Source organism: Pagrus pagrus (assembly GCF_965226575.1).
Source record: "Pagrus pagrus genome assembly, chromosome: 18".
Lineage (NCBI taxonomy): Eukaryota > Metazoa > Chordata > Actinopteri > Spariformes > Sparidae > Pagrus > Pagrus pagrus.
Genome location: NC_140202.1, coordinates 24,845,628 through 24,861,371, shown reverse-complemented (window position 1 = coordinate 24,861,371; position 15,744 = coordinate 24,845,628). Strand labels below are relative to the sequence as shown.

The 15,744-nt window shown below is 42.1% G+C and overlaps 3 protein-coding genes across 7 annotated transcripts in view; 1 reads left to right on the top strand and 2 right to left on the bottom strand.

Annotated features, from left to right (window-relative positions):
• The first annotated feature begins 246 nt into the window (after window positions 1-246).
• LOC311274389 (uncharacterized protein) overlaps window positions 247-15,744 on the top strand; it is a 39,204-nt gene continuing 23,706 nt past the window's right edge. The window contains exons 1-3 of one of the 5 annotated variants that reach the window (XR_014624756.1): window positions 247-1,183; window positions 1,664-1,810; window positions 2,993-3,146. Coding sequence is in view for 1 of the 5 variants with exons in the window: in XM_084382037.1 (XP_084238163.1) it covers window positions 1,093-1,206; window positions 2,993-3,146 (268 nt within the window). In the remaining 4 variants the exon portion in view is untranslated. Of the gene's footprint in view, window positions 1,811-2,992; window positions 3,151-15,744 lie in introns of all 5 variants that reach the window. The other 4 variants (XR_014624755.1, XR_014624757.1, XR_014624758.1 and 1 more) reach the window with 4 other exon arrangements.
• On the bottom strand, window positions 3,805-7,176 carry neff2 (neuronal intermediate filament family member 2). The gene is made up of 3 exons (XM_084382036.1): window positions 6,009-7,176; window positions 5,303-5,427; window positions 3,805-4,955 (listed from the first exon to the last, which is right to left on the bottom strand). The coding sequence occupies exons 1-3, from the start codon at window positions 7,014-7,016 to the stop codon at window positions 4,895-4,897; spliced, it is 1,194 nt and encodes a 397-aa protein (XP_084238162.1). The 5' UTR covers window positions 7,017-7,176; the 3' UTR covers window positions 3,805-4,894.
• Window positions 10,440-12,147, bottom strand: LOC311273913 (nanos homolog 1-like). The gene has a single exon (XM_084381206.1). It carries the CDS (start codon window positions 12,038-12,040, stop codon window positions 11,363-11,365), a length of 678 nt encoding a protein of 225 aa, XP_084237332.1. The 5' UTR covers window positions 12,041-12,147; the 3' UTR covers window positions 10,440-11,362.

Below are 15,744 nucleotides of genomic sequence, written 5' to 3'. Positions count from 1 at the left end.
AGTCAAACAAGCAAAATATAAATTAAGTATAGAAGTATCCGTGTTTTAGGGTTCAGCTGAAAAACGATCTCAGGCTACATCCTCACGGCACCGCCTCTTGTTTGCTTGATGGCCGACAAGCCCACACACACAGCAGAAACGTGTTTAGCTAGCTCTTTCAAACTCTCAAAACTCACCCTACAAGCAGAATAACAAACAGAAAATATGTGGTCTACCTGCCCTACTGATATTAAGAATAACTAAACCAGCATTTAAACTTAGTAATTTAAATTTATGGACAAGCTGCCTTAAGTACATACCTCTCACAGTTGAGCTCAGCGCAGACTGACGAGAGACCGGCGGGAAATTACACAGTACGTCCACTAACGATCAGTAGAGGGCGCCATTACACAACTTGTTACAACGTCTTTGTAAGTGTATTTTTAAATGAGCCACAAATGTAAATTGCAAATAATCATTTAGTGTGCTTACTTAAAGTAAAAAGTAAAAACAGTGCACTTAATTAGTTGCAAGGTCAGCTGAAGGAGGCAGGTTTCCGTTAGCAGCTAATGCCAGTAACGTTAGCTTGTTAGTGTTAGCCTAGGTAGCACATTGTACTGAGCAGTGGAGTTAAACTGTATTTCTGAGGCTCCGGCTTGGTTTGTGGTGTGAGAAGTTGGTCTGTTTGACGGAGCACAGGCAGATGGTCAGGCAGGAAGCCGGTGCACGTTGTGCGTGGCCCCATTTTAAAAGTTTTTGGGCGATCGGCTTCAGGTCGGCAGCGGCTGCAGACTCCCTGTAGCGACTTTAGAGACTCTCACAACATCCACTGCCTCTGCTTTGCAGGGCCGGTTTTTGCCCAGGGCGCAATCTATGTGCGCCCTCAAAAAAAAAAAAAAATAAAAACACTCGCCAGTTTTCTGGACTACCGCTCATTTCCATGTCACGTCAGCTCGCTGCTGAGAGTCACACAGGTTGTGTGTGTGTCAGAAGGGGCGGGGGGATAGACTGATGATCCCAGGCCACACAACACAAACCGCCTCCAACGGGCATCTACGTGAATTTGTTTACATCACGTGACATCGGTAATGATGTCGAGTCTTCGTCTTCATCATGGATCAAAGTAAAAGACCAAAGAAGCCGTCAGGTGCCCAGTTCAGAAAGAGAAGAAAAGAAGAAGAGGAGAAACGGGCAAAAGATAAAGGTATGCAGATTTCTATGAGTGACGTGAGTGACAGTAGCCTATAGGCTATTTATTAGCCTCTTGCTAATATGTTGCTACTTAGCCACAGAAGACGACTGTATTTGGTTTGTAGTTTTGCTGAACTAGCAACTATTAGAATTGAGGCATCATGTCATGCAACCAATTTCACCCATAGGCAACCTGGGCTACTTTGTGTTTGCAACACAACAAGTGCAAATTCACACAGAGTCCTGACTGTGGAATTTTTAACGCTATACGCTATATGCTAACTTAAATAACTTCTAATATACATTGACATGGCATTTTGTAAGCTACATGTGATATAGCTTTTTGAATAATTTGTAGTGTGTTACGCTTAGTTAATAGGATGTTAACAAATGTTAATCAAATGTGCATTATGGTCATTTTAATTGGGTAACTGATGCATGTGTGATGTAAGTGTGACCTAACTTATATATTGTATCTTAATTGTAAATTCAGAGGCACTTCTGAAATATTTTGGAGCTGGAGCACCCACTGGCCAAAATGAGGAGTCAGATACTTCCACAGCAGCCACAGACATGGTCCTGGAGTCTGATGAGGAGCCATCTACCTCTGCAGCCACATGTTCCTTGCAGGACTCCTCAGGTGTGTGTGTGTGTGTGTGTGTGTGTCTGTATGTGCAAAACTGGTGTGTTATCATAACTGGAACCGTTCAGATGGTATTAATAGGATGATGCAAAACAAGACTTGTATGTAAAATACGAAATAGTTTACTGCAGGAATCTTTTGTTTATGCTCCATAGAGTAGCTTTTTTTTTTTTTTTAGCTTTCTTCAGGGATTTTTCAAGCATGGTTATTAGATCCTGTGATGAAGGATTTGTGCAATTTACATTGGTGTTAATATACTGTATTTCATTTATTGATCTTGTTTTTTTCTCTGTTCTTGTTACCTTTTTGTATTTAGTCGGGGGTGTCAAGGGATGGTTCGCCCAGGGCGTAAATCTAGCCAGGACCACCCCTGCTGCTTTGCATGTTTCCAGGGGGCATTTGATGCACAGTGAAGTGGTGCATTGTCACAAGGGTTATGTTGAATTTGTATGAATTAGTTCAATGTAGTGGGCATTTCAGTATGTAGATGAGAAACAAATGACTGTGTAATGGTGCTCTTTTTTCCTGGGAGGGAAGTTGGGTCGGTTTGTTAAATATGTTATCTTTGGGCCTATATTTCAAGAGTTAAACAAACATGTCCTCTGGTTCTGTCCTCTCCAAGTCCACCTGGCTTACTGTTACCTCCAGGATTTGTTCATTCTCCTCCAGCTCCTCGTTTGCCAAGTGTTTTATCACATTGATGCAAAACATTCCCTAAAAACCTGTGTTGTTTTTTTTTGTGGTAGGACACATCAAAATGTTTGCCAAAAAAAATGTCTACATGGCTTACTTATTACTTACACTTGTTTTTTCTTTATCAGAGAACTTTAGCACAGTTTAAAAGAAAAGCAGGTGACAGGTGTGCCATAACAGCATAATTACAGGTTACTCTAATTATTATTATATTTGTTAATAATTATTGCCTCAATAAAAAACAGACTGAGTCATTCTTTAATGTACTCTATAAAACAGTAGAACATAGAAAATATATGAAATTTAAGTAGTGAGAATACTACTAATTACTTGATAACAGATTGATGTTCTCGACAACAGAGACCAGCTGGCTCTTAAAATGAGACAATGACACAACATAACACTTCATATTATTTATGCTGAACTGTTGTTTTACACTCTCAACAGTAAAAAACTGCATTTTTGTGTGTGTGTGTGTTTCTTCAGGGTTCAGTGGGATGCTGTGGTGTCAGCCTGGTGACTGATGATCCTGCTGAGGCAAGGCACCAACACATTACAGCTCCCGTCCGCTTGCCAGGAACTTGGGATGATGGGAAATGGTGCAGTGCCGCTGTGTGTCGTTCCCGTGACATTGAGAGCCGTAAGTAAGTCTGTAAAGCCTGTTTTGCTTACGTGATACAGCATTTCAGAGTGGAAATGTTTAATAACGGCATCCTCGAAACTCAGACCATTCCTATTCCTTTTTCTCAGTCACAGATGTAACACTCCTTTAATTTGTCATTACGAACCACTGCTATAACAATTTCTGTGGATAAATTCCACCTTTACTTTTTAAGGCTTCCTTTAAAAATGTATATTTCTTGTTAGCTGTATTTTGCAGGTGTTTGTACATCATTCACTACTGATGTAGTAAGAGCCCTGGAATTGGATTTGGGTCATTATGACTAAATGTTAATTGATTTAATTAATCAGAGCCAATTTTACAATCGAGGGCTTTTAAAACACAAAGATGATTAACACAACTGTGTAACTAACCGACTGAATTTGTCTGTTTTTGCCTCTTTAAAATGTATTTTCTATGACAGAAAGGCTAAAATGAGGCTGCTGTTGATCTCTTTTAGGATCATGTTGTGCAAATGAACATCTCCGTGTATTTTCTATGTTTGCACCTTGATTAAATCTGTAAATACTCATTTGCTGATCGGTCTAACATGAGGTAACACCCAGGTAAATAATTGAGAGCCACAGCTGAGACACAACACTGCAACAAGGTCAAAAAGAAAACACAAGATGTGAACTGATTTGCAGGTCAGTTATATGTTTATTCAGCTTGTTGCCGGCTGTTACAGGTACATGACCGAGCGTAATGGTGCAGACTTTGTATTAGTTTCACGGATGTAAAAGCACCATTGACATCTAACACCAGCAGACAAACAACAAGGAGCTCCTGCAGTTATCTTTCAGTGGCGTCGTTTAGCTTTGAATGAACTCACAGAACGGAAAAACAAAAATCTAACGCAGCTGGCCGCGAGACACACTGCATGAATATTAGGAGAAACCAGTAACAATTAGTCTTCCACAGCATTTACATGTCCAGAAGGTGATGCAAGAAAAGACAGTTTTTGTTAGAAATTAGAAATTTAAACAACCGGCCGAATAGGAACTCACTCTGATTATCAAACCAACCCAAACTTGTAGAATTATAGATGTAAATGCAGAGGAAGAATAACTAAAACGGACAAAAATGAGACTTTAATATAGTGAAAATAAACTGTTTAAGGTTACTGGTTCACTGACTACTACAGAACCAGGGGTGCAGGACAATGCATAATCGATTGGTAGAGTTCCCGGTCAATTATCCTGCAGGTTTTCTTGCATCAGTTTAACCACAGCTAAAGTCCAAGCAGCGAGGCATAAAAGGGATTTTCTTTGTCCTCCTTCACAAACAATTGGTCAAATGTTTGCACAACGAGGCTTCAGGAGAGTCGAATAGTTACTCTGCTGCTTGGACCTTAAACACGTGAGATGGAAAGGAACTCAGCCAAAGCAATATTGCTGTCCGATATATAGCTACGTAACTAATGCAGTGCAGCCACTCTGCATTTTTACAATTTGCCATCTTCGTGATGTGTGGTGTCATATCGTGTGTAGAAGAAGGGGGACTTCTGGTGGACCTCTTGTTTAGCACAAGGGCGCATCTGTCTTGAGAACGATGAGCTTTGGTTTGGAGTAAATGAAAATGTATTTTTGGGGGGCTGGGGAATATGACAGAGGGAGGGGATGTAAAAGAAATGAGGGAGGGAGGGAGAGGAGCGATGATCAGGTCAGAGGCGATCAGAAAGGGGATGAAGTATTCAGGTTTTATGCCAGGCTGGTGGCATTTAGGTTTTAGTTTAGGCCGGGAAGGGAAGGGTAAGCCAGTCGGATCTCTTCCCCCTCCAGAAGTTTCCTGAAAGAAGGAGGAACAGATTATCTTTACTGTGCATTCGTTTGCTTATTTTTGCAATAAAATTGAAAAACATCATTTATGTAGTTTAAGGGAGATTAAAAAACATGTTGCACCAGAGGAAGTCATAAAATCACAAGTGTTTGCAAAGTTTTTCGATAAATTATCAACAGTAATGTGGATAAAATGTGTTAGAAACATGTAAATCAGTCTGGAGAGTTCAGAAAATCACAACACTTTATTGTAATACAGCCTTTAAAACCAGGAAAAGACTAATAACTATAATCTAAGACGGTGCATAGTCTCATATAACAACAACATATTTCCCAGCCCGGAGACAAAGATCTCACCTGTACGCAGCTATTTCAATGTCAAGGGCCATCTTCACATTGAGAAGGTCTTGGTACTCTCTCAGGTAGCGCGCCATCTCCTGCTTGGCGTCGGTGATGTCCTGCTCCAGCTCGCTTATCCTTATCTGTGAACAGAGATAAAACACAGCCATTCATTATCAAATATCAAGAAGATCAACCCAGAAACATGTAGGACTTACACAACTTTATAATAGATATTTTGGGGTGTTTTTGCTTGAAGAGATTTGCTTTAAAATAAGTGTAAATGATTGGAAAGTGGTCAGTTAAATGGAAATTAGTTGTCTTATTTTTTTGCTGTTCCCTCTCGGTTTATTCAGACAGTAACCTTGCAGATTTTCACCTCTGCTGTGAGCCTGTCTTCATTTCCTGCTGAGTACTACAGATGGGGAGGGTGTAGCTGCTGCAGAGAATACATTTACATTTACATCTTTAAAAGAAGCATGGCTTCCTCCTGCAATTTTTTTTTAATTCTTCATTATTCCATCTTATCTGTGTCTAACCACGATGACCTTTACACTCCATCTTTTTATCTGTCCTGTCGCTGTTCCCTGTGCGCCTGTTGAACAGAAAGGCTCTTAAAAACCTAAAGAAGTTTCTGATCTGAAAGCAGAATACTTATAACTGCACCAGGCTCCACATATTAGATCCCTTATAGGGTGGATGGATCCAAATATCCTTCATTCACCTGGTACTTTGCCACATCTTTGGCCTGCGTCTCCTCCAGATCCTCCAGCTGCTTATTTAAGGAGTCGATGACGTTCCGGAGAGCTTCGATCTCAGAGGAACGGGACTGAAGCAGCCTCCGGTACTCCATGGTCTCCTCCCGGATGGCGTGCACGGCCTCGTTGTTTTTGCTTGCCATCTCCGCCACGCTTGCGAACTTGCTCTTGTACCAGTCCTCGGCGGCCTGCATGTTCTTGTTGGCCAGCCGCTCGTACTGGGCCCGGATGTCTCGCAGGGCGGTGGAGAGGTCGGGCCGGGACACCTCCACATCCACGCTGATGTTAGCCACCTGCAGCTGGGCCTGCAGCTCTGTCTGCTCCTCTGCAAAGACTTTCTTCAGGAACACCATCTCATCGCACAGAGACACCACGCTGGCCTCGATGTCACAGTTGGAGAGCACGGCCCTGCTGGCCTCCTCCTTGGCCCTCTGCAGGGTCTCCTCAGCATCCATTCGCCTCCTTGTCTCCTCCTCATACCGCTCTTTCATCTGCTCGTACACATCACGCAGGTAGTCTCTCTCTGCCTCCATCCGCATCTTCTCCCCGTTCTCCGAGTCTATCATGGCCCTCAGACTCCGCGCCTGGCCCTCGTAGAGCGTCTGCAGACGGGATGGGTCGTTCTGCCGCCTCCTCAGCGCCTCCAGCTCGGCCAGCAGGGCCCGGTTCTGCAGCTCCAGGTGCCTCACCTTCTCGATGTAGGTGGCGAAGCGGTCGTTAAGACCCACCAGCTGTTCCCTCTCCTGGGAGCGCAGACCTAGCAGCTCTGTGTTGATGGAGCTGGCCTGAGCCAGGTCCATCCGCTCGGACCCATCGGGCAGGGAAGAGGAGGCCAGCCTCAGGATCCTCTTCCCGGACGGAGGAGCTCGAGGAGAAGAGAAGAGCGAGGGAGACATGGAGGATTTGATGGAGGGCTGGAAGCCTCTGTAGCTGTCCCAAGGACGGCGGTAGGAGATGTAGGAATCGTAGCTCATGATGAATTTTTTGTTGTGGATTTTTTTTGTTTGTTTAAGAAAAGGATGGATGTTTAAAGTTTCAGAAGGTTTTTTTATGTCCCCCTTGTTCTGCACACCATCGGTGAGGATGAGCGAGCGTTTTGCACTGCACCAGCTCGGTGATGCTGCAGATCCACGGCTTTTATAGAGTGAGGCTGGCCCCCCCCTTCCTCCGCCACGGAGGAACATCAGTGCTGTCAGCATCCTCCAGGCCAATAGCAGACTGCTGCAGTGAGGAGAGAGCACGTTGGTTTTCAGACTCACTCCCAGCCGAGGCAGGCAGAGCGTGATGTGGTAGAGCAGGTTTATTTTTAATCTACCTTCAAATAACATCTCAATTAATTACTCTCATCACTCTATGCATCTCCGAAGACATATTTTATTCTCCTTTAACGAAGGCTCAGATGCATCTCTTAATCAACGACAAAATCCACGACAGTAAAGTGAAAACACCGGGTCGGACCTGAAAATGACTTGAAACAAAGTCTTTTCCACAACCCAGTTAGAGTGAAGTGAGCAGGGCATGTACTCTAAAAGCCAGGCACTTAAAGGGTTTAATGCCATAGAAGACAACAAATTAATTTTCTTGGTGCTTAAATAGATGGATGTGTTTGCAGCCTGTCCACTGCTGTAACTGAATAATGAATGATGAGTGAATAATCATACATTAGCCCACAAACACAGATGACAAAAGCCTTTCCTGATAATTACACAGAAGCCTGGTGCTTTAAGTTAAGACTTTATACTTTAAGAAGTAATATTTTCTTGTTGAGTTGCTCTGAATGTCATTTACTAGACAAATACCCTTTCGTGTTGCCCTACATGCAGCTGTCGTATCCTTAGACGTATTCATTCGATCTATTTAGATTGCAAATTGATGAGTCACAGTGTGTGTGGGAGACACCACAGAAGAAGAAAGTGCTATCTGTGTCTGCTGACACAAGAGAAACACTCCTGCTGTTTAACATCCCGAGATGAGTCAGAGGGTACCTGTAAATCACCCTCAGTGTTTGTTGTAAAGGAGGCATCAAGCTGGTGTTGAGATACAGGAAGAGATTCAGATTTCTGATCAAGGACACAGATTTAGTGACGGATGCTTTCAGACTGGTGACGGCTGTAGGACGGTGTCAGGATCACTTTGTGACCTCTGACACTGTTTTTTCCCTGCAGATAAATCAAAAATAAAACAACTTTAAAGGAAAATAATCAAGATTTTAGAGCATTTATCAGCAGAGTGAAGTTCGTGATCGTGTCAGAAGCTGCTAAAAATTATGTCTGGGAACAAAATCTTACATCTTACATCAAAATTACCACCTGATAAAGACAAGAAAGGCTTAAACACTTAGCAAATAAAGTATGGTGCTATAGAGAAGTATTCCCAGCATCACTCTTCAGCTACAAAGGCTAAAAAGTGTTGATTTTAAGCCTAAAAGGCCAGTAAAGAAGCATTATTTTGCCAGTAGGTGACACCATTAAGCCAGGAAATGTCCTCCTCCACCTTCTGCTCTCAAACTGAAAATCATCCTCGCTGCCAAACCAAAAGATGAGACGCGAGTGATGTAATCAGCAGGATTACTCCTCACAATTGTAAAAATGTGACATTATTGTGTCATCATCTGAAGGCTTTTGTAGAGGGAGATGCTCTCAGTTCTATTTATGACCAGAAGAGGTCAATGACGCTCATTGATTGCTCGGCATTTAAAGAGACAGTTGACTCAACAGTTTTGTTACACAGGGAGAGGCAATAAATGCTGCGAGAAACTCTCCTGGATACGGTCTGTCACTGATGTCACTAACTTATTAACGTGCAACATGCAGGGACCTTCGGCTACAAGCTAACTGAGCAGTTTTTCATTTCTGGTATTGAGTAGGAAGGTTTTTCACAAGTTTTGTCCCACATAGTCGAGGTTTTGCACATCAGGACAAGTCGAATAGTTTCTAATTGGAGCTGATTTCAAAACACCTTCCCAAACTTGTCTCATATGACAAAGACCAATCTTTGCAACAATTGCAACAATTAATCACCAACTATTTTGATAATAGATTAATCCGTTTGAGTATAAAAAGTCCAGTTTCAGCTTCTTAAATGTAAATAGTTTGTGGTTTCTCTCCTTCCTCTCTGACAGTAAACTGAATATCTTTGAGTTGTGGACAAAACAAGACATTTGAGGACGTCATCTCGAAACACAGATCTACATTTTTTACAATTTTCTGACAACTTATCGATTGATCGCAATAATTATTGTCTTTCTGAGTCTGGTGGAGATCTTTCCTGCAGGGCATGTTGTCATTGAAGGTTTTGAACACTAGGTGGCGCATTTGCACCTCGTGTCAGTGTGACTATTGCAGATGTTTGTGAAAGTGTGTGACGAGCTCAGGTTAGGGTTGGATACACAATTCCTTACCTAAAAATGTTTTTTTTTCTGAGTTTATATCCCTTCTACAAAACTAAACTTTCCTAAAGGACTCAGTATTTGATCAGTTCTTAAATCACAAATTCACAGGAATCCACAGATCTTATTTTGAAAAGTTTAATGTAGAACTATTTATACAAACTCAAACCAAATACGTCCACCAGTTGTCTTTTTATGCGTAGAAAGTCTGACTGATTGATGACAGTGCTGCATGTAAACTTGGTGTTAAAAGAAAACTTGCAACTATATTACAGACTCATCAACGTGCAGGTATACAGGGACTTTTTACCACAAAGTAACTGAGCTGTTTTTAATTTCTGGCATTGAGTAGGAAGGTTTTTCACAAGTTGTTTGTCCCAGGTAGTCGAGGTTACATATATCAGGACAGATATCAAGACCAATCCATCACACATCATACAAAATAAATGATTTTGTTGGACCCAGTGTGATAGATCATCTTTGTTAGAGTTGCAACAACTAATCGCAAACTATTTTGATATTCGATTGATTGGTTTGAGTCATTTTTATGAAAAAAATCTCTGATTCCAGCTTCTTAAATGTGAATTGTTTCTTGTTTCTTTCCTCCTCTCTGACAGTAAACTGAATTTATTGAGTTGTGGACAAAACAAGACATTTAAGGACGTCATCTCGAAACACAGATCTACATTTTTCACCATTTTATGACATTTTCTAGACCCAACAACTAATCAGTAATGAAAATAATGATTAGTTTCAGCTCTGATCTTGATCAAACAACCGAGCGCTTACTATCTCTGAGTCTGGTGGAGATCTTTCCTGCAGGGGATGTTGTCATTGAAGCTTTTGAACACTGGGTGGCACATTTGCACCTCGTGTCAGTGCGACTATTGCAGATGTTTTGTGAAAGTGCTTATTCAGTTATGTGTGACAAAACGAGCTGTGACACCTCCATCATGACGTGAATGATTCACGCCGTATCCAATCAGTTTTTGGTCGCATGTAGTCGAAGAAAAATGCAAATTACGTGTTTATTCAGAGGGTCATTTACAGTGAATATATTTCCCAATGATACATAAGGTAAAAATAAGTACATAAAACATTTTCTATTGACAGATAAAGACTTTGGAATGTCGGGCTGAATTTTCATCGCTAAAACTTCACCCCCTTTAACACATTTACAAGAATATCAGGTGAAAGAAAAAGTCAAATTCAGCATCTGTGTGTTTGACATCACGACAGGAAACTGAAAGCTCGGAGCTACTTGAAGAGCATGTCGGTGAACTGCATGTCAGATCTGCCTCCTGCCGTCTTTACATTCAGTTGATATCTGCAAAATACTATATCCACATAAAGTCACGTAAAGAATATAAGACATCCAACATATAAACAAGAGAACAAGAGCTAAGTTTCAGTACAAAAGTGTATTCCTTTGGTAGAAAACATTTATCTCAGGAAAAAAACTAAAGTGTGCTTCGATATAAAGAAGTATATCTTGCATCTTTCACGGCCTGTCAAGACTTCTCACATCCAAGTATGGGACTTTTAAACATTCATCTCATATCAGGTGTGCTGCATATTCATTCATGTTGGCATCTCATGAACCCCAGAGCAGGGCTGTTTGTTCTGGCAAACTTCTGATTACAGCATGAAGGTGGTCATTCACAGGTCGATCTGTACAGTACTTTGGTTCATTTTTTTGATCACCAAGTCATTTAAGAGTGCTGCTGCTGCTGCTGCAGGAAGGGGGAGATGTTGCGCGTAATGCGTCCAGGTGTAAACTATGTGCCCATAGAGTTACAAGAGAGACTAATGAAGCTGTGACACATCAAACAAAATCAATTAAAAATCTCTCTCCAGACTTGTCTTGTGCATGAAATGGGGGCAAAGATTACTGCCACACACACTAGTAATTTACAGTGCACTCCTCGTTTTTTAGAAGATTTTCAGCCTTTTCCCCACAGCCCTGCCTCCCTTTGCCACTCTCTGGCTCGCCTGGTCTTTAGACAGCGGGCAGTACTTGATGGTGTGCGCATTGTCTCCGTTGGCACTGCAGAGGGGGCAGGTGTATGCCCGGAGGATGGGGCACAGGACTCTCCCGTCCGCTGTCTTCAGGATGTGGGTGCCGTAAACTTCCTCCGGCGCGCCGTTATTCCGACAGAAGACGCACACCTTCGGCTCGGGTTTGCCTCTCTGAGTCTGTTTGCGCCTCCTGTCCATGGAGAGCAGGTCGAGCCCGGCGAAGCTTCCCCTATAGGAGGGTGAATCTCTGTCCACCAGTTGTGAATCGCCAGCAAGTTGCTCGTACGGCCTGAGAAGCGAGATGCGCTCCTTGAGATCGTAGATGGAGATCGGCGGGGAGCCAGGAGCCGCGCAGCAGCACTCCAAGTGTCCGTCGGTGTCCCTGCCGTGCCCAATTACGCAGGAGCAAACCGGGGAGTCATCCTCCAAGCCCAGGGTCGCTTTCAGAGACTCGGTGATTGAGTTGGGGCTGCAGGACGGGCTCTTATTTTTGGCGACAAGTGTCGACAGGCCGAGGTAGTCGTTCCAAAAATTAAAGGTGTAATCATAAGGAGACCGCGCTTCCAGGTACCCGCGCTCTAGAAAATCCATCCTGGAGTTTGGAGCTGCAGAGTTTTAATATCCGCAGGAGTGGAAAGGCGTTTCGGATGTCAGCATTGGGTAGTCTGTGCAGCTGCTCTACTCTCTGCTCTCGCTGGGTCCAGTGTGCAGCGCACTCAACATGTAGGCGCTGATAAATTCCCCAGAATAAAACCGGGGGGGCGTGGCCTGCCTCAACTTGATTATCCGTGTGGAGCCAGAGGAGGGTCCACGGAGCAGAGCAGGAGTCACTGAGCTGGGAAAATCAGTTCCCCTCCCACAATATTATCACTGAGAGAGTATCTCTTTGTGTTACAGCAGAATTATTTATCCTGTCGGCTGAGAGGCTAATTTGTTTCCTTCTTCTCATCATTATTTATCAGGCTGTTTGTGCTCGTGCACTTCTGAATCTAAAGAAGACTTGGAGAGAAATAGGCCACAATGTCTTGGGAGCTGGTTAAACCAATAACTGTGTTGGTGATATCGACTCTAATTGAATAATCGAGTCATCTACTAAAAGTATTTGCCAACTATTTTGAGAACTGAGTCATTGCTTTGAGTAAGATAGACGAAATGTCTTTGTTGTTGTGGACAAAACAAGACAGTTGAGGACAACAGCTTGGACTGATAAAAGAAAGTATGGGGGTCACGGTATAAGATTTTAACTAAACGATTATCTTGGCCGAACGAATTAACGATAACGATATTATCGCGATATTTCTAGAAATTTTAAGCAATTAAATCTACCTTTAACTACGAGTGTAGGAAGGTGGAGAGAGACTCTGCAACCATGACTTGTCTAGAAAGCACAATTATACTCAATGACTTGTGAAAAGACAACCAGATGAACTCATAAACAAAAGATGCACAATGCCGAACATCCTCACTGGATTATTCACATGATATTATCGATTATCGTGTATATCGCGATATCCCTAACTGACACAATGAACGATATTTTTATGATTTGACATTTTATAGACCAAACAACGAATCATCATATTAACCGACAATGAAAATTGTTCGTCTCAGCCCTAATTTTGACCCTTTTTCGCAGTTTACTTGTTAGAAAACAGCTGTTCTTTAATTTACAAGCAGGTGATAAAAGTTTTTAACTTACAGAAGTAGAAGTGACACACAGATCTGACGTTTAAATGCTGTCAGGTGACCTTTGTCGTCATCCAACCATCCTTCCTTGTTGTGGTTCGGTTTGGTTAGATCCAGTCAGCAAAACTACTGGTTGGGTTAAAGATAACATTTTGTACGTCACATCTGTTAAAGCAACATGATGTAGAAAATGCCCTTTTGTGCAATTTGGCCACAGTTTCTGACTGCAACACCAGTGTCGTCAACACAAATCCCAGGTCTGTGTAGGTGCAGTAAACATGTATGTAACGCTGTGATCCTACAGAGACACCATTCACCCTATTACAAGAGCATCAATATTTTGAAAACTGAATTTGAAGCTGAATTGTTGTTTTCGGACCCGAAGTTAAGTCAACATTGACATCGATCTCCTGGGTGAAAGTCCTGTGTTTTGTTTGACCCGTCCTTCAACCTCGACCCTGTATGTGTTGCACAAAATCAAAAAAGTCTGACGTCATGTTATTTGCAGGCAGAAGGAGGTGACTGGGCTGGTCTCGGACAGGCCTCTGTGTTGAGTTAACAGATGATTCCTGGGTCGACAATGAACCTTTGACACACAACATGACGACAAAAACAATCAGGGTGAATCATGTGAGCACATTAGCAGATCCCTTCCTGCACTGATGAACCTATAGTGAGTCGTTTCCACGTGAAGCTGCTGTGTCCTCTCTGCACCTGCAACTGCTTCCCCCGAGTCCACGGCTTTGTGCTCACAACCAGCCATCCTCTGCTCCATTGTCTCCTCTCTACAGTGGGCCGTTTAACTTCATTAATATGCATTAAAACAGAGTGTGCCGCATGTGTGTGTGTGTGTGTGTGTGTGAGTGTGTGTGTCGGTCAAAGCTCAGTAAGACAGACTCCAAAAAAAAAAAAGAAGAGAGAGACAATGACCATGTTACTATTTTTGTCAGACAGTCGTGTGAAATATTAAGGACAGTCAAAGTTGAGACAAAAGTCATTTGCATGTCTTATATTTTAAAATTGGAGCTCGGATCCAGTTTGTCTTCACGGTGCTGGGGAGGGGAGGGGGGGGTTATTGATGAAAAAAATCAATATCAGTCTTTCACAGACTTACAGGGAGTCTCTGAAAATGATTCAGTTTAGTCAGTCAATGTAAACAAAAACCTTAAAATCCATAGTTTTTTGTTCCTGCTTCTGGATTCAGTTAAATAATAATGAAATGAGCTTGTTGGAAAGTGCAGAATAAAAGTCGCTTTTCCTCAAGAACGTTATTATGATTGTGAATCATGGTAATGCTTCTGTACTTCCCTTATTGTAAGCTGGCTAGCATTAACTAACGATAGCAACTTTAACGTTAGCTCGTGCACAAACTGGCAACCACCTGAGCTGCTTGAGACAAACTCACCAGGGCTCATAGGAACCTGTATTTTTACTTTCTGTGAAAGTGTGATAATGATAAAATGAGTAACGCCACGTGACTAACGACTTAATATACATGTCATAGTGTGAGCTGCAGCGAATAGTTGATTAATCAGTTAGTCAATGGGAAGAAAATGAGTTGCCAACTGCTTCGTTGATCAATTAATCCTTTCAGTCATTTTTCAAACAAAAATGTCAAACTTTTCCTGGTTTCAGCTTCTTAAATGTGAGAATTTGTTGCTTTTCTTCGTCATTTATGACAGTAAATAAAGAGTCTTTGGGGTTTTCGACTGTTAGTTGGACAAAGGAGGCAATTTGAAGACGTCAATCCATTAAATAATTGTTAAAATAATCTGCAGATTGGGTTTATCTCAAAGACTACAAAGAGTGATATCAAATGCTTGGTACCACTGGATTCAGAACAACTCTCATTTGACTAATATGTTTGTTGATTCAGTGTAAATCTGATATGTAGCTTGACAAATGAATGTTCAACTCGTTTTTGTGATTTCTTTTAATCAGATTCGTCTGCCAATTATGACATGAAAAATATATATATGTGGGGCTTTTCCTTCACATTTTGGATGCAGTCGTTAGTCAGTAATGGGTTAAGAATATTTGTATGATTGTGTACGCTGGAAATCTATAAAAATGCTAAAGTAAGAGACCTGTGGTTGGTGTTGAATTTGACTTTCAATCTCGCCAAAATCACCCTCAGAAAAGTGCGTCTGTTATTTGCATGGCCCTATGAATCCTGAATTGCACAGCGGATCCTTCGGCTGCTGCTCTTACAGTTTCCAGCGAGTGTGTACGGCACAAAGCATAAAGAAAACCATGTTAGTGAGACAGTTTCTTGTATGTGAGAATAAATTATCATCAGAATACACCACATGATCCACTTTCAAGGTCACCTCCGGCTCCTGCGTGCACAAAGGAAATCATGAGAGAGCATTTAAAAGATGAATGGCTGCCAAATCACAATAGATAAATTGCATGGGGGCCAATCTGACATGTGGCTCTGCTGCTTCAGGGTGCCTATATGACTCTTAATGCAAAACGTGTTTGGCGGCAACAAAGGAAAGTATTGATAATGAATATAAAGTACGTTCACTTTTACATTTGAAGAGTTTCATGTGGAGGACCATCGTTTGACGAAGGGCTGCAGCTGATCTCACAAAGAGATTTCTGGT

Coding starts and splice junctions, on each gene's coding strand:
- LOC311273913 (XM_084381206.1), bottom strand. CDS start 12,040: ATGGATTTTCTAGAGCGCGGGTACCTGGAAGCGCGGTCTCCTTATGAT.
- neff2 (XM_084382036.1), bottom strand. CDS start 7,016: ATGAGCTACGATTCCTACATCTCCTACCGCCGTCCTTGGGACAGCTAC. Junction 5,428..6,008: donor AAGATGTGGCAAAGTACCAG/GTGAATGAAGGA, acceptor CTCTGTTCACAG/ATAAGGATAAGCGAGCTGGA. Junction 4,956..5,302: donor ATTGAAATAGCTGCGTACAG/GTGAGATCTTTG, acceptor TCCTTCTTTCAG/GAAACTTCTGGAGGGGGAAG.